The sequence below is a fragment of the Miniopterus schreibersii genome (genome assembly GCF_964146895.1).
Source record: "Miniopterus schreibersii genome assembly, chromosome: 4".
Taxonomy (NCBI): Eukaryota; Metazoa; Chordata; class Mammalia; order Chiroptera; family Miniopteridae; genus Miniopterus; species Miniopterus schreibersii.
This window is the reverse complement of record NC_138105.1, coordinates 19,633,663-19,655,435: the sequence shown is the minus strand read 5'-3', so window position 1 is coordinate 19,655,435 and position 21,773 is coordinate 19,633,663. Positions and strand designations below refer to the sequence as shown.

At 39.5% G+C, this 21,773-nt stretch overlaps 1 protein-coding gene across 1 annotated transcript in view; it reads left to right on the top strand.

Moving 5' to 3' along the window:
- Positions 1-21,773, top strand: part of CTNNA1 (catenin alpha 1) — a 174,360-nt gene that overhangs the window by 129,455 nt on the left and 23,132 nt on the right. The window contains exon 10 of the mRNA XM_081134979.1: positions 12,613-12,705. Within this exon, the coding sequence (XP_080991105.1) occupies positions 12,613-12,705 (93 nt within the window). The remainder of the gene's footprint in view (positions 1-12,612; positions 12,706-21,773) is intronic.

Here is a 21,773-nt window from a genome sequence, read left to right as displayed (position 1 = left end):
GCATTACTACTGGACAGCATTTATCTAGATATTTCCTCAGGCCTTTCAGACGCTTTCTGTATCCTGCCTCTTCTCTGAATGCTTACCACTCAGCCAGCCCTTATTGGACTTCAGCTCCAGGGTCAGGCAGATGGAGGTAGAGCAGCCAAGGCCTCTATCATTCCAGAAGGAGGCTCTGACCAGTGTATCCCAGGATGACTTTAGCTTTTTGGGCAGTGTCCTGTCTGTAATTTCACTGAGCTCACAATCAGCCAGCCCAGGGTTTTCCCTCCTGAGGTGCTGCTGCTCAGTCTCATCCACTCCATTCTTGTCTGTGTGGGTACAGTTGTCGTTTGGCTGTCTGTGTAGTTTTGACAGTCATCCAGTATAAACTTCTTAGATTCAGTGCAATGTTCTGTCCTGTCAGGATTGTTGCTGGCATTGCTCTTAATATTATTGATGGCCCCTTCCACACTGTGTCATCTCTTTCTTTCCTTTTCTTTCTTTTTTTAAAAAAATATATCTTTATTGATTTCAGAGAGAGGAACGGAGAGGGAGAGAGAGAGAGATAGAAGCATCAATGATGAGAGAGTCAATGATCGAGCCCACAATTGGGGCATGTGCCCTGACCGGGAATCGAACCCCGATCGCCTGGATCCTAGGTCGACGCTCAACCGCTGAGCCACGCCCAGCCGGGCTCTTTTTTTTTTTTTTTTTTTTTTTTAAATGAGTGTATCTTTTCTCCTTTATTCAGTCTGATGTTTAGAAAGTTGTCTAAGACAAGGCATAGGCTAGAACCTTTCAGCTTGCTACTAGAAATCATTCTCTTGATTGAACAATTCTTTGTATATAGTTGGCCTTTCAGGCAGTTAAAAATCCCTTTATTTTTGTCTTGCTCTCTAAGTTATTTAGATAAAACGTATCTATACTATTGCCCTCTTGTCCTTTTCAGTATCCTTCAAGATCACTCCATTAAAATTGGGGTAACTATAAGAAGCATAATTTCTATATGCTATTTCTATGCTATATTCTCATAGCTTCTTTGTAGATGCCAGCTGCCTTTCTGCTTCCCAGAGCAGGTTCTGTTAGTGCGCTATCCAGTAATTTCTTTCTCTCCTCCTCCTCCCCCCCCTCCAATTTTCTCCATGAACACTTGCATGCTGCTATATATCAGATAGCTGCTCCTTAGGGTTAGATGAACTCCTCTCACAGCTGATTCCTAAAGGGTATAGTCTGATTTATTGGGTGTTGGGAAATGTTCTCTTCAACACTACAGTGAAACCAGTTCTCTTTCTAGAACCATTTGGGGATGCTGTGTGATTGGTGCAGTAGGGATCTAGATGCACATAAAACTTTCACCAGCCATTTTGCCTGGGGTTGCTGTATGGCAACACTGCTAGGCTTATTTACCCAACTTTTAAAATTAGAGATAAGAGCCTCTGAAAGCACCCCTGTGCAGCAAGGTGATGGGGAGAAAAAATGAAAGTGCCAATTTAGATTGGATGCAGTTTTGGGGCACTGCCATTTAAAAATATAGTTTTAAAAAACTATAAAAGAAATACAGGTTCATTTTAGAAAATTTGTAAAATAAAGTCACAAAGAAAAAGGAGTAACATTTTGGAGTAGATTCACTTAGTTAATCTATATGTGGGTTGGTTTTAAAAAATATATATACAAAATTGGTATTATTCTGTTTTATTTTTTGAGGCCAGTGGTATAATGTGTTAATGATGTAGTGTGTTTTTGCCCTGCTTATCATACCATGTCCATTTCATTGTGTTCGGAAGTACTCATTTATACCATTTATATTCATTGTTTACTAGTCCATTTATTTAACCATGATGCATGAAGGCTTTTAGATTCTTTTTAGTCTTTTACGTATAACAGTCTAATAAACATCCTTTTACTTTTTTATTTGACATTGTCCCACCTAGTTATTCAAGCCAAAGGCCTAGGAGTCATCCTTGGTTCTCCTTCTCCTCTGTTTATTCTTCTTGGCCCATATTTAATTCACAGGTCTCCAAATCAAACTTTTCCTTATTGCCATGGTCACCTTCCTAGCCTAAGCCATCACCTGTCACTGGACCTCTGCAGCAGCCTCCTAATTGGTCCTTTTGTTTGCACTCTTGCCCCTCTCTAGTGTCTCTGTCTGTCTGTCTCTCTCTCGCTCTTTTAAAGCATAATCTGACACCTTTATATCAGATCGTGTCATTCATTTGCTTCAGGATCCATCAATATTACCCTCCCCACCACCACCCTCCATGGCTTACAGGCACACTTGGGATAAAATCCTAAAACCCAGATTCTTAACCTTGGTCCATAAGGTACCCTGCCTGCCTTTCCAACTGCCTATCGTCCTGTGTCTCCCTACTTTCTCATGTCCCCCCCCACTAGACTACTTTCTTTTTGACCGTACCATACCCAGACCTTCACCACCTCATGTTCTCTGCACTCCCTGAGCTGTCTGCCTGGAATGCGCTGCCCACTTCTCATCATACAGGTCTCTGCCCAAATGTAACCTCTGCGGAGAGGCTTTTGTGGATTCCTCATCCCCTTCATCCCACCTTCAACCATTGTTTCATCCTGTCACCTGATTTATATCCCTCATGACACTTTTCAGTATCTGAAATTACTGGGTTTGTTCTTTTGTTTTTTTTCCTCTGTTCCTGCACCATACTTGAATAGAATGTAAGTTCTTTGAGAACATAGGCCTAGAACAGTGCCTGGAACATAGTAGGTGCTCAATAGCTATTAGAGGAATGAATCTACTTGCTCTCAAAGGTAATAAACTAGATGCTCAATATTCAGGTGCCTGGACCACTATCCCCAAAGAGTCTGATTCAGTGGTCTGAGGACTGTGCTTTGAGAAATGCAGAGCTCTACCTTATGGCTGAATATCTTTGTCAGTGAGCTTTGCCACCTTCTGAAGTATGTGTAATGTTCAAAAAAGCATCATTCTGTATAACGTGTACATGAGGGGATGAATTGTAAGTTCTTTGGGGATGTGTAGAGATAGGAAACTTTTTAAAGGTTAGGTGACATTGATTTGAGCAGTATTTTCTTTTGTCAGAACAAAGCTTTCAAAAATCTGTAGCAAACTTTTCTGTAGTTGTAGAAAAAAAATTTAATAGATTTATATAGAGTTCCTAATATGTCCGAGTCACTATTCTGGGCACTAAGTGTTATAGCAGTGAATGAAACAAAAATCCCTACCACATGAAGATTACTTTATACTAAAGAGAGGTGGGGGGACAATCAAAATAAATGTATATAGTGTATATGTTACATATAATGTAGCATAAATGGTGCTGCGATTATATGTGAAGAAAATTATCCATTTTATCAACATTTGAAAGGAAGCTGAGCAAAAGCTGTTATTTAAGCAGCATTTTAATACGTGATCAAAATAAAATTGGAGCAGATGTGTTGGCACTTGCTCACTTGGTTTTTGGAAGTCTTATTTATTGCTTTAATAGAAATACTTTCCCCTCTGACCAGATAAAATAGTATAAAAAGGTTATGCTTTATTTTGGGGTTTCATGTAAAGTTTCTTAAAATGTATTAATAGTTTTTTGAGGAGCATTAGGGATAACATCCGCTTAGAAAAGGAAACCTTTTATGGTGTCTTCTTTGTAGATCACATTATGGAAATGCAGGATTAGTTTCAAGAATAAAAACCACATACTCTTCAGGTTTTATGTATGAGCAGAGCGGATTTCTCCAGTCCCTCTTTGTACACACAATGTTTGGAAGGCTGTGTGCTGCTGGCTGCCTATTGGATCCTTATTAAGTTGCTTCTGTGATTTTACTTGAAAAAGCAAGTAACAGTGTTTGCTGTGAGGTTGCTCCTAACTTATTTTCGCAGAGTCTGGCTAGGACCTCTGACTGCCTCACACCGCAGTCATCAGTGGAATCCAGTACCTCTCTACATACTGAAGGTATTAGAGCCCCCTTCTTATGTGAAGGGTGTGTAGAGGTTGTGTTGTCCAAGTAAGTAGGGAGCAGTGGCTGAGGGTCGGTGTTGGTGAGCGGGATGACCCTTCTCTTCACCATTTGCTTCTGTCTGGAGTATAGCACTGAGGGCTTTGCTTTCATCTGTTTATAAAAGGGCAAGGCTGTGCTTCAGGAAGCGATAACACCTTTTATAATCGACTCTTTCTCACATATCCAGTTAGATTTCTTTATGTTGTTCTTCAATTTAAAGTGTATTGAGGTGAAAAATTTATTTTCTGTCAGAAATATGGCCTTTTGTCAATAATGCAAGACCCATGTGTCCTTTTTAATTGCTTCATTCTTTGCCCACCTCCTTCGGCTGTGAGCAGCTTAGTAGTTAAAGAGCAATCAGTTTTCTCCTTTAATCTTGCTCTTTTCTGATCCTTTTTCAGTTTCATGAACTGAGAGGGAAATAGGAAAAATGTCATTCATGAAATCTTGCCTGTAAAAACCATATATCATTTAGTATCTCTTTAGCCCCAGACATTGTATTAAAGTGAGCCCCTTATTATAATGAACTTGCTACAATAAGTTGGTATCTTGTTCATTGCCTTGTGAGTTAAGAACCAAAATGTAAATGTAACTTGTATGCTGTTGAGCTGGATTATCATTACTTGTAGGTCTCCCCTCCCTCCCCGCAAGTATTTCCCATTATCCAGGACTTCATAGGGTATGGGTTTATTGGCTTGAAATGTATTTTAACTGCAAATTGAATGATCTGCATTTTAACTTTTATTCTATAGTGTGCTGATAATGTGTAGTAAAGTGGCCTTGAAGAAGGCTCTGTAAGGAGCATTTGAATTAAACACTGACCTTACACGATCTACCTGTGACATCTTGGGTATTTTCTCAATGCCTCTGTATAATACTATAGGATGAAATTCTTGCAAATAGCAAATTAAATGAAGCTTCAACTTTTTAGGACTGTAGACCATTTGCATGAAAGCAGTCAGGTGTCCTTGGGGGGAATGCTAACCTTGGATTCCAGAAGAATTTTCTAAGCATATTGAACTTTGTCTTCTCACATTTTCAAAGGTCTGTAAGTTCAGATTAATGAGGCTCTGTGAGACAAAGTGTCTTGGGTGTACTATTTTAACACCTTACCTCCTAACAAGCATTTTTGGCTGAACTCAACCACCTAGTCAAGTTTTGGGATGGTCAAGTGAAGGCAGTGGGTGAACCTTGTTCTCAATAAGCATCTAGATTCTTTTCTCTTGGACCATTGGTAGGGATGATTAAGGAAGCACTCCGCCCAGCTGTAGCCCTGCTTCAGGAAAGAGGATAGGCCTCCTGTTTCCTCTCAGTAGAGCTGATGGACCAATGTTTAGACAGGCACCTGTTCTAGCTTTACTGATAGATAATTCAGGTAGTTAGATAGAAATAGGGAACTTTTAAAGTAGTATATATGATACCATGTAAATGGAAATGATTACAGTATCATCTGGGAGGTGGTCTACAAATAAAAGTCTTTAAAAAATATAAAATAGCCAAGTCATTTAAAATAGTTTATGATGTTTTAGTAAATTCGCTATTTCGAATCCTGTTGCTAGAGATACTTATATTTATATCTTGCCTCTTCCTAAAATTAGATTTGACATAGCTTATTTAGAACAAAAACATATACAGTAAGGTAGATGTAGAAAATCAGAATGTAGGAAAATAGTAATAGACAGTTATGACCTGTAATTGCCATGCTTGAGTTTGGATTTGGCACTGCACTTCCTGGTAGCAAGGAGAGAAGGGTGAAACACGGTTAGTTGTGTAACTCTTGTCTTTAGAACGGAGGAAGGAGTAAATGTCTTCTAAAAAGACAAGGTCATAACATTCCATCGCTGCAGAGCTGAGATCCGGACAGCTACGGTGTGGTGAGGGGCTGCCCCAGCTTGGGCCGCAGCCTCCCAGTGACAATATTGGGAGGGCAGAGGGCTGTGAGTCTGTGAACCATGTGCTTTCTCCTTTTAAAAAATAATGTTCAGCCTTTGTTTCTCTACGTTTTAAATGTACCTTGTAAAGAGCATATGTTCAGTTATTATTACTCAGTTTAGCAGGGCTTTTCCTGTTCCAGAGATTAGTACATACACATTCATTATCATGGTGACAGGTGGGCTCATTTTACAATTTCGTTTTGTTCTCTCCTTCTTAACCCTTTGTTTCTCTCCTCCTCAATCCTTCCTGTTTTGGACTGATTGAGCCTTCCCACCTCCTTTTTATCTTTCCCCCATCTTGTTTGGAAATCACACATGCTCTGTTTTATTAGTAGTAGCTCTGGCTATTTTAGCAGGCATGTTTTCTCCTGAAACAAGATAAGAATCTTAGAATGCTTTAACTCACTTTCCAACTTAAATATTGTCCAATATTTTTGTTCTCTTAATTTATAGCCCCCTGAGTTAGATTAGTTTGCTTTATTCATTTTTTCAACTTTGCATAAATTTTATCTCATACCATGTTTTCATTGCTTCCCATTCCTTCTTGCGTATTAAACCTCTCTTCTGGGATCACTTCTCTTCTTCCTGAAAGCATATTTATTGGAAACTCCTTTGAGGCGGGGGGGGGGGGTGGAGATATGTCTGGAGTAAATGCTCTCTGGTTGTTTTAGTTTAGTTTTGAATTAATGTCTTTATTGTGCTCTAATTCTTTAAAAAATAATTTCATTGTATTTATAGTCCCAGGATGGGTGGACCTTTCCTCCTTCCCCTGTGATTTGAGGACATTCTTTTCTTCCTTTTTAATCTTTATTGATTTCAGAGAGGAAGGAAAAGGGAGAGAGAGAGAGATAGAAACATCAATGGTGAGAGAGTCATTGATTGGCTGCCTTCTGCACGCCCCCCACTGGGAGTTGAGCCACAACCCAGGCATGTGCCCTCACCGGGAATTGAACGGAGATCTCCTGGATCATAGGTGGATGCTCAGCTGCTGAGCCACGCCACCCAGATGAGGATATTCTTTATCTCTGGCTTTCATGTTACTGTTGAAAAGTCATCAGTCAGTCTTACAAAGCTTTCTTTATAGATAATTTGTATTTACTTTCTGGCTGTTTAAAAATCTTGTCTTTGTTCTAAAGCTTCACTGCAGTGTGTCAGGGTGTGGGTTTCTTTTATTTACCCTGCTTAGAATTTGTCTTCCCAAATCTAAAATTTAAATCCACCCTGAAAATTTTTTAGCCATTATTTCTTTAAGTATTGCCTCTGTTCCATTTTTTTTCTTTTCCTTCTGAAATTCCTCATAGTTGAATAGGAGGCCTTCTCAATTTATCTTGCATCTTTTACTTTCTTTTATGACTTTCATATTATGAAAATTTTGTGGTTTTGTTTTTTTTTTAAATAATTCTTATGTTTGACTTTACAGGTAATTCTGTTTTTCAGCAATGTTTAGTCAAAATTATTTTAAATTTCCAGGAGTGCCAGAAGTTACTACTTTTCTCTCAAAGTTGAATTTTGAGGATATGTTTTTCATTGATTGTAGAGAGAGAGGAAGGGAGCGGGAGAGAGAAACATTGACGTTGCCTCCCGTACACTCCTGCCCAGGGATCGAACCCACAGCCTGGATTTGTGCCCTGACTGGGAATCGAACCCATGACCCTTTGGTGCATGGGATCATGCTCTAACCATCTGAGCCACACAGGCGAGGGTTCAAATCTGCCTAGTCATTTTTACTGTGTTTATTCCTTGTCTCTACTTTTTTTTGTCCTGTTAACATAAACATTTTTTTAATATTCCATTACTGATCACTTGAATATCTGCAGTCATTGTGGATTGGATTATTCAGTTCTCTTGTTTATTCTTTCCCAAGATGGCTTATTTCCTTGTGTACTTTCTGCATTTTTTATTGTGAGTTCACATCCTGGTATTTTGCATATAGGAATTCTTTGAGGCCTAGGATTAGAATATCTTTCCTCAGAGAGAATTTCCATTTATATTTGTTTCTGCCAGTTGTTTAAATACACCACTAACACATGACCTCCTAAAAGTTTTTTGTGTCAAATAAATAATGTAATTTCTATACCTAATCCCCTGTGGATGACCAGCTTTTGGTTAGAATTTGGGGAAGGGAAAACTTTTCTTCTCCTTGGGTGAATGCTTAGAGCTCACACTGGCAAGTATCCTACTATTCTCCTTTTCATGGTGGCTTCTTTCTTAATCTACTCTTTCACTAAGAATATTGGCTTTTGGCTGTCCCAGCTCTATACAGAGCCTCTGATATGAAGTGAAGGTCATGGCATTGGCCTAATGGTATGTACACCATTCCTGCCCATCCCCACTCCAAGTAAACACTTCAGTGCTTGCTTACCTCTCTGAATTTCTGCTTTCTCATTTCTAGCCTCTGATAATTTCCCTTAATTTTACCTGCTTAGTCCTACATTCAGAAAAACAGCCACCCACAAAAACAGCATTATTGAGATAAAATTTACCCATTTTAAGTATACGTGTCAGTGACTTTTACTAAATTTACAGAACTATGTAACCCTCACCACAATCCAATGTGGTACTTTTCTGTCACCCATGCATATTTCACCTTTTGGTAAGATATCTTTTTCCTCCTAATAAGATAGCCAGTACCCTGCCCTGGAAATTGGGAAGATAGAGGCTTAACCTCTTTTTCATCATCATTTCCCCTGTGGGCTTGGGAGTAACTGTTAGTAATTTCTTGAGTGGTTTTGAAATTTATATAACATGCAGTTGGGACTTGTCAGATGTATGACAAGTTTGGAAAAGTTGAGTTAATTTATTTTTAATATGGTATCTTTTAAAATATATATATATTTTATTCATTTCAGAAAGAGAAAGGGAGAGGGAGAGAGCGATAGAAACATCAATGATGAGTCATTGATAGGCTGCCTCCTGCACAGCCTCTGCTGGGGATCAAGCCTGAAACCTGGGCATGTGGCCTGACCAGGAATCAAACCTCGATCTACAGGATCATTGGTCGATGTTCAACCTCTGAGCCAGGCCGGCTGGGCCTGACTCAATCTATTTTAAAGAAGAAAACTCAGGTGATAGCTTGACCCAAGGCCAATGGCAAGTGATGCAGATTTTGAGCTTCAGCCTTATGGCCTCTTACTCAGGTCATGATGTCACCACTTAGATTTAAAAGCTTCCTTTTTTACAGTTCTTGTACTGTTTTTACTCCACAAAATGGATGAGTTGTTAGAGTAGATTATTAAATTTTCATCAAGAACAAAAAGAAATCTTCTTGTCTTCCTGCAGAGGTTCCAGAGTAAGAGGCAATGTTGAATTTCAGCCAGATGTAAAACCGTGAGCAGTGGGAACAACTTGTGTGTAACTTAAACCAATCTGCACTTCATTTAAAGCCATCAGCACATCTATAATAGAGGAAAATAGCCATAATGGGGCATTTTTCTACTATAGAACTTTGTTTCATAAATTTTATTTAAGTAAAGAAAATCAAGCCCTGGCTGATTTGGCCCAGCGGTTAGAGCGTTGGCCCGCGGACTGAAGATTCTTGGGTTTGGTTCTGGCCAAGGGCACATAGTAGGGCTGCAGGATCGATCCCCGGCCCTGGTCTGGACATGTGCGGAAGGCAACCAATTGATGTCTTTCTCATACCGATGTTCCCTCACTCACTCTCTCTCTCTCTCTCTCTCTCTGAAAAAGCAATGGAAAAAATATCCTCTGGTAAGGATAAAGAATAAAGAAAATCAAGTGTGAAATAAAGGTAGAGCTTTTCTAAATGTCTGAAAAGTTGTCTTTCTGTCATGTACAGATTGGCATATTTATTGATCTGACACAGTCTGGCTATGACAGTCTCCTTCACAGCACAGATTGTTACTGGGCTACTCCTGAAACCAGCAAAAACCCAGGGTTGTTTTTTAATTAGGGAATTGCAAGTTTTCTGAAGTGTTCTTTAACAGTGTCCAGACTTACATGAGTTAGGCAGAAGCAGTGCAGAGAGGCCTTCATGCCCTGACTGGGTAGCTCAGCTGGTTAGAGCATTAGCCCAGCATGCCAAGGTTGCAGATTCTGTGCCCGATCAGGGCACATACAAAAAAACAACCAATGAATGCATAAATAAGTGGAACAGGAAATCGATGTTCCTCTCTCCCTCCCTCTTTCTCCTCCTTCCCCCTCCCCTCCCCCTCTCCCTTGCTCTCTCTCAAAAAAAAAAAAAAAAGAGGCCTTCATGATTTCAAAGCTAGTAGTCATTATATCAGTCTCACCTACCTCTAGGATTAGCAGGAATCAAAGACATTTAAATTGTTAATACCTCAAGTTACTGTGGTAGCAAAGATATAATAATTTATTCCCAGAACAAATGTAGAGATACTGCTCATTGCTCTACAAAGTCTCAGTTCTTCCAGGTTCTCTGGGAGTTAGTTGCTCTGAGTATGTTTAATTCAAACTTCAGAGGCTTCTTCAGTCTCAGTATTAACTGCCATCCTCGATTCCTAGAGCCCCAGGAGGAGGCATTTAGGAAGCCCCTTCCCTCACCCCCAGCTTTCACTGTAGCTTGGCACTAGTATATGAGGTTAGTCTCTCAGAGAGCTTTGGTCGAGATACTGCATTTGCACATTTGTCAGAGTTAGAAGTGAGTAGCCTGTCCCTGGAGGGTGAATTGAGCATTCATCTGGAGAAGACTGCCAGTGACAAGCGTCCGTTGCCTCCTCCAAGTCGAGTCAGGGTGGCTTCCTGAGACAGGCAGTGTGCTCTTGTTGAACAGTACTGCTTCAACAGTACACTAGAAATGTTTTCAAGTAATGTTTTAAAATAAAGAACAAGTCTTCCATAACCTTTGTTTTGTTAGGATTTGTATCAGGAAACAGGAGAGATGGTTTACAGAAGCCTCAGCCACACACCACTCATGTGTCTGACCTATAGTAGATAACACTTTATACAATCTTTTGCTTCTTAATTTAAATTTTTTTTTTTTCTGAGTCTTTCAGATTCATACAATTGGGAGAATATAAATTGAAATGATTGTGAGTAGAGACTAGAGTGTGGAAGGCAGAAACACAGTGACAGAGCTTCCTGCATCTAATAGTTGGCCTCCGAAATGGTGGGAGTGGGACGGGGTGCTGCGTATAGTACGCTTACCTCACCAGGGACCTCTGTTAGTCCCAAACTGCTAGTTCAGTGATCAACCGCGCATTTTATATTTGTTTTTCAAAATTCCTTCTTATGACAGTGAAGCAATAGGAGTTGTAGATTCATGAGTACATCTAATTTAAGCTTTCTCTTTCATTATAGCATCATAAAATGTGCAATTGAAGAGAAATGTTTTTTAAAAGTCTTACGTTCTACAAAATTTAGCTTAGGTCATATTTTGCAGTAATTTTTAAACAAATAGGAATCTACAATCAGCTCAATAGATTGTCATCATGAAGAGAAAAGTGCCTCTTGGCTCAGGTCCAGTTGACACCAGAAAGTAGAATTGTAATCTTCAGGGAATATAAGTGTTACTTCTTTATGTGATTTTGAAGGCCACTAAACATTAAAGAGCTGACTTAATTTTCTGTTTCCTTACCTTTATTTTTAAATTGCATGTTTGTTCTTTTGTTTCTCCTTGTGATTAGGCATTGCAGGATTCTGATAGTTAGGAGTCTTACAGAAAGCTGATAATCCCTAACTGTAACACAGCAAACAACAGCCATAATAGTATATAATTTTTCTTGTGCCTTTATGTGTTTAAGTTGGGTGGAGGAGTGAAAAATCAAAGGTTATTGCCATTGCCTTTGTTTACTCTGGCATTTAAATTCCCAGAAAGTGCCTCTGATATTCACCTGCCTACGCCTCTAACATTCATAACTCAGTTTGCAACTGGGGGAAAGATGTGTCTCAGCACCGTGTATTCAGTTGGACTGTGGCATTACTAATGGAATTGGCAAGCCTGTTAATTTAGAAACATGAATAGGTGATCACAGCTCTAACAGTCACTACAGAGCAGCATTCTCAGCATAGCCAGAGCTTCGGCAGAGGAAATATGACACAACTTGGAAAGATTGTTTCTGGCTACATGAGCCATGTCATTGAGACAGTTGGATGGGAAGGTAAAGATTTTAGTTCAAATGAAGCAGCATCATTCAGGAAAGAGTCCAGCTGTCAGTGCTTTTGAGAGCCCAGTTGGAGGGCAGTTTTGCTCTTAACGATGGGACATCATCCCTGTTTCTTTTTCCTTTTCTGAAGATGGCCTTGATGTTGTCTTAATACTGTGGTTTTTAAAAATTTTATTTGAAAAATAGCTTTGTGTTCAAATAAAAGCATCTATTCATCTGTCAAATGAGAATAATAACTTAGAATTTTGATTTCCTTACTTCAAGAACAGCTGCAAAGTACATTTTATTTGAGGATATCAACAATTCTTCCCTGATGCCCTTGGTGCCATAGCTTTTCTCACGTCATTGCCCTCACTAGGACAACCTCTTTCTGAAGTTACTGTTCAGGCAGGTCAGAGCTCATGCAAAGCCTTTGAGTTACAGGCCGTGGGATGTTTCAAGGGTCTGCCACCAACTTACATTGTCATCTGTGTTATGAATCTGTATAATTTCCTCAGCACAGAGCAAAAACCAAAACAAAACCTCTGTCCTTATAAGCTGTAAAGGTCGGGTGGGGATAAGTGTATGTTTGTTTCCCTTTGCAATCCAAGAGAAAAGCTTCAATGATCCTTTTATGGTGTTCCTTCTTCTAGGTTGCCAACTTGGCCTGCTCCATTTCAAACAATGAAGAAGGTGTGAAGCTTGTTCGAATGTCTGCAAGCCAGCTAGAAGCCCTCTGTCCTCAGGTAAAGTATGGCCAGCAATGTGTAACGTACCAACAAATTAGATTTTGGTTACAGTGGAGATGGGGTTTATTTTGTTGGTTTTGTTTTTAGGATTTTAGATAGAAGTCTTAGAGAATACACACTGATTCAGAGCTGGCAAAGCTTGTAGAAAATTGTTTAACTTCAAGTGACATTTCCTCAGGGCGTCATGTGTTACTACTATTCCCTTGTCCTTCATTAAAAATGCATGGTGCCCTGTCCGGTGTGGCTCAGTTGGTTGGGCGTCTTCCCATGCACCAAAAAATGTTGCCGATTTGATTTCTGGTCAGGGCACATGCTTGGGTTTGATCTTCGGTAGGAGGCATGTAGGAGTCAGCTGATTGATGTTTCGATCTCACGTCGATGTTTCTCTCTCTCCCTCTCTAAAAATCAATAAAAAAATCTTGAAGAAAAAATAAAAATGCCTATAGTGTCCTCCACTGCTCACAAATGGAGGGTGTACAGTGGCCACACTGTTTAGTCTACCCTTCTTGAACGAGGGCTACCTGCAATATTCGGCAGTCCTGGAATCACGGTGGCTAAGTGTACTAGCTACCCCCCTGCCCTCCATCTTAATGCCCAGTACTTGGGTTTCTGTGTTGGGTGAGGGGGGAAAGATTCAAGAGCTGGAACCTTTACTCTGTAATGTCCTAAAGTAGCGTTAATGTACAGATGTTAAGAATGTAGTTAAGTCAGCTACCAAAGTAAAAGCTTGAGAACTTTTCTCCACTTACAGTGGTGTAGTGGAGGACTGGTGATGGGGCTCAGTTAAGCTGGAAAGACTCTGAAGCACATAGAAGAAAGGTGCTCTGTTAAGTGCCCAGTGTGTTGCTTGTATCCCATGAGGTGAACCGATCTTGTTGATGTGGCCTGATACTCCTTGCCACTCACAAGCACTTCTGCGCAGTGTAAATGCTGTTTCAGTGGAAGAGGTTGACTCTCCAATTTCCCAAGTAGAGAATGCTCACGGGCATACTTTGAGGATTTACATGTACCTCTGTCTAAATGGCCTGCCAGATGGGAATGGCCATGAATAAATGGGAATAAGCAAGGGAACTGGAGTAATAGAATAGAGGTCACAGGAATGAAGTTTCTGCTATGTCTGTAACCAACTTTAAATTATACTGTGTCTAGTATTCTTTCATATAAATCCTGACACTCAAGGTAGGTGATTGAAATAAGTAAAGCCTGGTTACTAATATGAGATCCTAACTGGTATACAGGTTAGTTAGGGTGTTTGTTCTCATTCTCAATCATGCGGATAGTTTCCCATTGAAAGTTGCTTTGTCTAAATAATTAGTGTGATGGGCCAATTGTGAATCCACATTATGTAATGGACATTTCCTCAGCTTTAATCCAGTGACGAAATCTGCTAGTGATTGCTAGCTGTGCAGACAGATAATAAGCACAGTGGATTGAGTCACCTCCAGAAAGTTAATGTATGACCAAGTTGTACGAAGTAAACTGAGAGCATACTTCTAAAGATTTGGCATTCTTTTCTTAAGTTTGCCATTTTACCCTATCAGTATTTGTTTTTAATGTCTTAGGTTCTCCATTTGGTTTTTAAATGCTTGAAAAGCGACAATGCTTTCACATATCGGCTGAAACAGATGGTAACATACGCTGATCACACCTACCAAGAGTATTTATATAAATGATCTTAAAGCCTAGGGAAAAAATCACATGGGGAGTCTAGTTGATAATCCTAATGAAAATGGTGATGTGCATAAATCGTGTGTTGCTGAGCCATGTCGCACAAGTTTGAGTTTGCCATTAGAAAGCATGCTTTGTCCTTTGTAATTTCATTTTTCCTCCTAGAACAGACCTCAAAGGCTTAGACAGACAGTGGCCAGACCACACTTGGTATTGGGTATATGTCCTGGATAAAAAAGTATTTCTCCAGGTATGAATATTCTCCCAGATTCTTACCTGGACTCATTCCTACATTTGCTTACAAACGGGTGGGTAGGTTTGGTGATGGTAAATACAGTAGCCATTTAAAATTTTAAAATTCTTTGAGGAGGGTAAACCAAACTCTTCTGGGAGCTGCATCTGGCCTGCCCTGGTCCGTGTGTTTCATGCTCAGAGGACCTCTCCTTCAAGGTAGCTGTCACTTCCAGGAAGAGGGATTTGAGTGGAGCTTCTCCTGTGTGTTCATCCTGAGGTAGATGGTAAGCTCAGGCTCATAGGAGTGGGTGGTGGGGGTTTCTAGCCCTGAGGTGTTCCCTTCTGCAGTCAGTGGTTTGTTTGATAAACAGACTCCAGGCAAAGTCAGTTAACTAAACTAGATTAGTTAATTCACCAGGGGTTTAAGGTGGTATCTATTTAATATGCTATAGCATATAGACAGACAGTTACTACATTGAAGTGTATGTTTTTATTGTGAGGCTACTGTCAACATCTATCGAAGGATGAAATGCGTGTTAGGCTTTTCTAGGCTGTTTTTTGTGCTTTACACCCAGGCTGCTGCATTCAGGCAGCCCTGGCCCCTCTGCTGGGCACAGCTCCCTAGGGGCTGCTTTTTAGTTGCCCAACCCACAGCTTGACATTGACTCCTAGTCCTCATTGTTCCTCTCTGGAGGGGAGAGAGGAGTTTTTGCCCCCATTTTTCAGGTTACCCTGTACCAAAATTAACTTTTGGAAATGGGAAATTCTGTTCTAAAGTACTAACTTTTGAGTACTCAAGTGACTTGAACTCCAAATATTAGAGATTAAAGTTGAGTTGAGGAGGAAGTAACCTGAAAGTGGCTTTATTTTGTTGCTTGAGGGAAGACAGCACCCACATTTTTTGGTGGTTTACTGTTACCATGAGCAAGAAACAAAGTAGGTCAGTTCTCTCTCTCCCTGCATTGCCCTCTACTTTGTGACTGCATCATCTCTCACTTTGTTCATCAGAAATGGATCCTGCCTCCATCTGAGCAGAGAGTCCCCAGCTTTATACACTTTCACAGGAGAAAACTGTTTTGGGAAAGCCCTGAATCTGTATCCCCATATATCCCCGGCATTGTCTTGCTTGTGGATGCGCCCAAGTCTTAGTCCATGGTAGCTGCTTCAAATATTTCAGTTTTTCAGTTCATTTGGTGCTGGCAAGGGAAGAAAAGGAAAAACAAAAACAAAATCCTGCCAGGTTTTTGACGGTTGAGTCTTTAAAATTTGAGGAGGGCATTTTAGAGATACCCTCCCTCCCTCCCTCTCTTTTAATGCATTTATTAGGGTAACATTGGTTAATAATACCACATGGGTTTCAGGTGTACAGTTCAGTAACACACCATGTGCACACTGCACTGTGCCCTCACTACCCAAAGTACAGTTTCTTTCTGTCACCATCTCTCCCCCTAACTCCCACCCCCGTTTCCCTCTGGCCATCACCACACTGTTGTCTGTGTCTATGTGTTATGTATATATGTTTTTGGCTTAATCCCTTTACTATCTTGCATCCATCCAACTTTTGTCCCCTCTGACAGCTGTCCTTCTGTTCCACGTATCCATGCCTCTGTTTCTATTTCGTTTATCAGTTTATTTTGTTCATTAGATTCCACATATAAGTGAGATCATATGATATTTGTCTTTCTCTGGCTTATTTCACTTAGCATAATAACCTTTAGCTATATTTGTGCTGTTGCAAAAGCTAAGGTTTTCATTTTACAGCGGGGTAGTATTCCATTGTGTAAATATACCACAGCTTTTTTATCCACTCATCTACTCATGGGCACTTGGACTGACTTGGACTATTTCCAGATCTTGGCTATTGTAAATAACTGCTTTGAACATAGGGGTGCGTGTATTTGAATTAGTGTTTGTGTTGTTTTTTTTCCAGATATATTCCTAGAAGTGGGATCCCTAGGTCCTAGGCAGCTCCATTTTTAATTTTTTGAGGAAACTCCATACTGTTTTCCACAGTGGCTGCACCAGTCTGCATTCCCACCAGTAGTGTTGTACTAGGGTTCCCTTTTCCCCACATCCTCTCCAGTACTTGTTCATTGATTTATTATTTTAATTTTTAAAAGAATATGTTTTTGCCTGGCTGGGCGTGGCTCAGCTGTTGAGCATCGACCTAGGATCCAGGTGATCAGGATTCCATTCCCAGACAGGGCACATGCCTGGGCATGTAGGAGGCAGCCGATCAATGACTCTCTCATCATTGATGTTTCTATCTCTCTCTTTCCCTCTCCTTTCCTCTCTCTGAAATCAATAAAGATATATTTTTTTAAAAAAAGAAAAAAAGAATATGTTTTCATGGAATTTTAGAGACAGAGGAAGGGGGAGGGGGAGAGAGATAGAAACATTGATGAGGGAGAAACATCAACATTGATCGGCTGCCTCCTGCCAGGGATTGAGCCCACAACCCAGGCATGTGCCCTGACCAGGAATCGAGCCAGTGACTTCTCAGTACACCAGTCAGTGCTCAACCACTGAGCCACACTGGATGGGTAGTTTTTGATTTATTGATGGTAGTCATTTTGACAGGTGTGAGGTGATAAATTCCTCATTCTAATTTTAATTTGCATCTTGCTTATGATTAGTGACTTGGAACATTTTTTCATATGTCTCTTGGCTATCTGTATGTCCTCTTTAGAGAAGTGTCTATTCAGGTCCTTTGCCTGATATATCATTATTCTCCCATACAGTGGGTTTCCTTTTCATTTTGTAGGTGGTTTCTTTTGCTGTGCAGAAGCTTTTTAGTTTGATGTAGTCCCATTTGTTTATTTTTGCCTTTGTTTCTCTTGCCCTAGGAGATGTATCAGCAAAAATTCTGCTTCTTGAGACATCTGCGATTTTACTGCCTTATTTCTTTTAGGATTTTTATGGTTTTGTGACTAACATTTAAGTCTTTTATTCATTTTGAGTTTATCCTTGTGTATGGTGTTAGTGGTCTAGTTTCATTTTTTGCATGTACCTGTCCAGTTTTACCAACACCATTTATTGAAGAGACTGTCTTTACTCCATTGTATGCATTGTCTCCTTTGTCAAATATTAATCAACCAGAATGGCATGGGGTCTCTGTTCTGTTTCATTGATCTATATGCCAGTTCTTGTGTCAGTACCAGGCTGTTTTGTTTACAGTGGCTTTGTAGTATAGTTTGATATTCAGTATTGTGATCCCTTCTTTCTCAAGATTGCTGAGACTATCATGATTTCATATAAATTTTTGGAATATTTGTTCTAGTTCTGTGAGATCTGCCATTGGTATTTTAATAGGAATTGTGTTAAATCTATAGATTGCTTTGGGTAGTCTGGGCATTTTAATGATGTTAATTCTTCCTGTCCATGAACATGGTATATGCATGCTTTCACTTATTTGTATCTTTCTTCAGTATCCTATAATTTTCTAACTACAGGTCTTTTACCTCCTTGGTTAAACTTATTCCTGGGTACCTTTTTGTTGTTGTTGTAATAGTAAATGGGATTGTTTTCTTAATTTCTCTTTCTGGTAGTTCATATAGGTGTATAAAAGTGCCACTGATTCCTAAATATTAATTTTATATCCTGCTACTTAACTGAATTTATCAGTTCTAGTGGTTGTTTGGTGAAGTCTTTAAGGTTTTCTAAATACAGTATCATGTCATCTGCAGATAATGACAGTTTTATTTCCTCCATTCCAATTTGGATGCCTTTTATTGTTTCTTCTTGTTTGATCGCTGTGGCTAGAACCTCCAGTACTATGTTGAATACGAGTGGTGAAAGTGGACATCCTTGTCTTGTTCCTGATCTTAAGGGGAATGCTTTTAATTTTTGCCCATTGACTGTGATATTGGCTGTGGGTTTGTTGTATGTAGTCTTCATTATGTTGAGGTAGGTTCCTTCTGTTCCCACTTTGCTGAGAGTTTTTATCCTAAATAGGTGCTAGATTTTAGCAAATGCCTTTTCTGCGTCTTTTGATGTGACCATGTGATTTTTATCCTTTTTATTTATTTGATGTATCATGTTTATCAATTTGCAGATATTGTGCTAACCTTGCATCCCCAGAATAAATCCCACTTGATCATGATATATGATCTTTTTAAGGTATTGCTGGATCTGGTTTGCTAATATTTTGTTGAGGATTTTAGCATCTATGTTCATCAGGGATATTGGCCTATAATTTTCATTCTTTGTAGTGTCTTTATCTGGTTTTTGAAATTAGGATGATGCTGGTCTCATAAAATGAGCTTGGAAGTTGCCTCTCCTCTTGAATTTTTTGGAATAGTTTGAGAAGGATAGGTGTTAGTTCTTGTTTGAATGTTTGGTAAAATTCGCCTGTGAAGTTACCCAGTCCAGACTTTTGTTTTGCTGGGTGTTTTTTGATTACTGTTTTTATTTCTTTAGTTGTAATTGGTCTAGTCAGATATTTTGATTCTTCCTGATTTAATTTTGGAAGATTGTATGTTTCTAGGAATTTATCCATTTTGCCTAGGTTGTCCAAGTTGTTGGAATATGGTTTGTTTGTAATATTTTCAGACAATCCTTTGTATTTCTCTGGTGTCAGTTGTAATTTCTCCTCTTCATTTCTGATTTTATTTGGGTCCTCTCTTTTTTTCTTGATGAGTCTGGTTTAAAGGTTTGTCAGTCTTATTTAACTTGTCAAAGAACCAGGTCTTCATTTCACCTTTTTTTTTTTTTAGTCTCTATGTCATTTATTTCCACTCTGGACTTTATTATTTCCTTCTATTTACTCTGGGCTTTGTCTGTTGTTCTTTTTCTAGTTCTTTTAGGTGTAAAGTTAGATTATTTGAGATTTTTCTTGCTTCTTGAGGTAGGCCTGTAATGCTGTTAATTTCCCTCATAAGACTGCTTTCACTGTGTTTCATAATTTTGGGTTGTTGTGTGTTCATTTTCATTTTTCTCAAGGTAACTTTTGAATTCTTTTTTGATGTTGTTAACTCATTCATTGTTTAGTAACATGTTATTTAGCCTCCGTGTGTTTGAGTGTTTTTCAGGTTTTTTACTGTAGTTGATTTATAATTTCATACCATTGTGGTCAGATAAGATGCTTGATATGATTTCGATTGTCTTTAGAGATTATCTCACTTAATATTCTTAGTTTATTATGTGAGAACGAGCCTTGTATATTTATGTTAATCAAATCTAGTACTTTAGTAATTTATGTAGCCTGAATTAAAGCAAGGCCTTTCTTGGGATTCTACACAGGGTAAATTAAGTATTTGAAGCCATTGCTTTTGTACGTTTCCTTCCTTCCTTCCTTCCTTCCTTCCTTCCTTCCTTCCTTCCTTCCTTCCTTCCTTCCTTCCTTCCTTCCTCCCTCCCTTCCTCCCTTCCTCCCTTCCTCCCTCCCTCCCTCCCTCCCTCCCTTCCTCCCTCCCTCCCTCCCCTCCCCCCCCTTCCTCCCTTCCTCCCTTCCTCCCTTCCTCCCTCCCCTCCCCCCCTTCCTTCCTTCCTTCCTTCCTTCCTTCCTTCCTTCCTTCCTTCCTTCCTTCCTTCCTTCCTTCCTTCCTTCCTTCCTTCCTTCCTTCCTTCCCTTTTTTTCTCTTTCTTCTTCTTTTTTTTTTTTTGTACTTTTTACTAACCAAATTGAGAAACAACTTAGGAAGTACCACGTTCTTTCTTCTACCTCCTTAGACTTATCTTCCTTATTGCTTCTTCTCCCCTTGTGCTTATGGGAATGCTGATCAATTTTGTGGTTGACAGTCTTGACAAGCATCAAATAAATACAAACCCAGACAAGTCAGGCCTGTAGGTAGTGAGAAAATATACAGCTCTTCAAAGAACATCCAAGGCATATGGGCCAGGGTAGCTTGTGGCCTCAGCTCTCACTCATCTATTATTTCACAATCATAGGTCCTTCTACCTTTGAATCACTTCACTTTTCCACCTCTTATGTTCTCTAATCTTTTCTTATAAGGTGATTTCACAGAAGAGCTTAAATGAGATCCTTCTGACTAAAAGTTTCTCTCAACATTTTCTGTATCCCTTCCCTTCCAACCCCCCTACACAGAGGTCTACAGGTAACAGTCCTCAAGAAACACTGCAGTCTCCTTGTAAGCCTTGCATATTGATATTGATATTGGTCTTGTTTTCTTCTTCTGTGAAGTTTGATTTCCATATCATAAAAGTTGTAAAGTGTTTGTTTCCCTCTCTTCTGTGTTTTTTTTTTTTGAAAAGTCTGTATAATTTATATTAGTTCTTTTTAAAATGTTTGGGAGAATTTACCAATGAAGCTATCTGTCCTGGAAATTTATTTATTTATTTACTTACTTATTTCCTTTTTTTCTTCCTCTTTTTATTATTTTCCCATCACCATTCCACCTTACCCACCCCCCTGCCCCCCGCAGTCACCGCACTGGAGTTTTCTTCATGGAAGGTTTTTAACAATGAATTCAGTTCTTTAATAGATAGCAGGACATTCAGATTGGCTGTTTATTCTTCATTGAGCTTTGGGACTTTGTATTTCAACAATTGCTGCTGTCTTCTTCCTTTTGCTTGCTTTGGGTTTAATTTGCCCTTCTTTTTCTAGTTTCTTTTTTTTCTTTTTTTAAAATATATCTATTGATTTCAGAGAGAGGAAAGGAGAGGGAGAGAGAGCTAGAAACATCAATGATGAGAGAGTCATTGATCGAGCCCGCAACCTGAGTATGTGCCCTGACCAGGAACTGAACCCCGATCGCCTGGATCCTAGGTCGACGCTCAACTGCTGAGCCACGCCCAGCCGGGCCTTTTTCTAGTTTCTAAAGTTGGAAGCTCTTAGATCATTAATTTGAGACCTTTTCTAATGAACACTTAATGCTATAAATTTTTCTCAAAGTACTGCTTTAGTTACATCTCACAAATGTTGATTTGGGATGGTTAAGAAAGACCTCACTAAGAAAGTGCTGGAGAAGAGATGTAGTCCTTGTGAGTTAGAGGTAGGTGGTATTATCTGTATTTTACAGTGAGAAGAGGAAGTTCTAGAATGGATGTCATTTCAGACTTGGTCTCAGAACTCTGTGGGTTCACAGAGCCCTCTAATTTGCATTTTTTTCTGAGACTGCAGGCGCCCCCCCCAGTTGTTTCCTAGTCATTTGTGGTTCACCTTAGGTAATGTCCATGTCTTTGTCCTATTTTCTACTGGTATT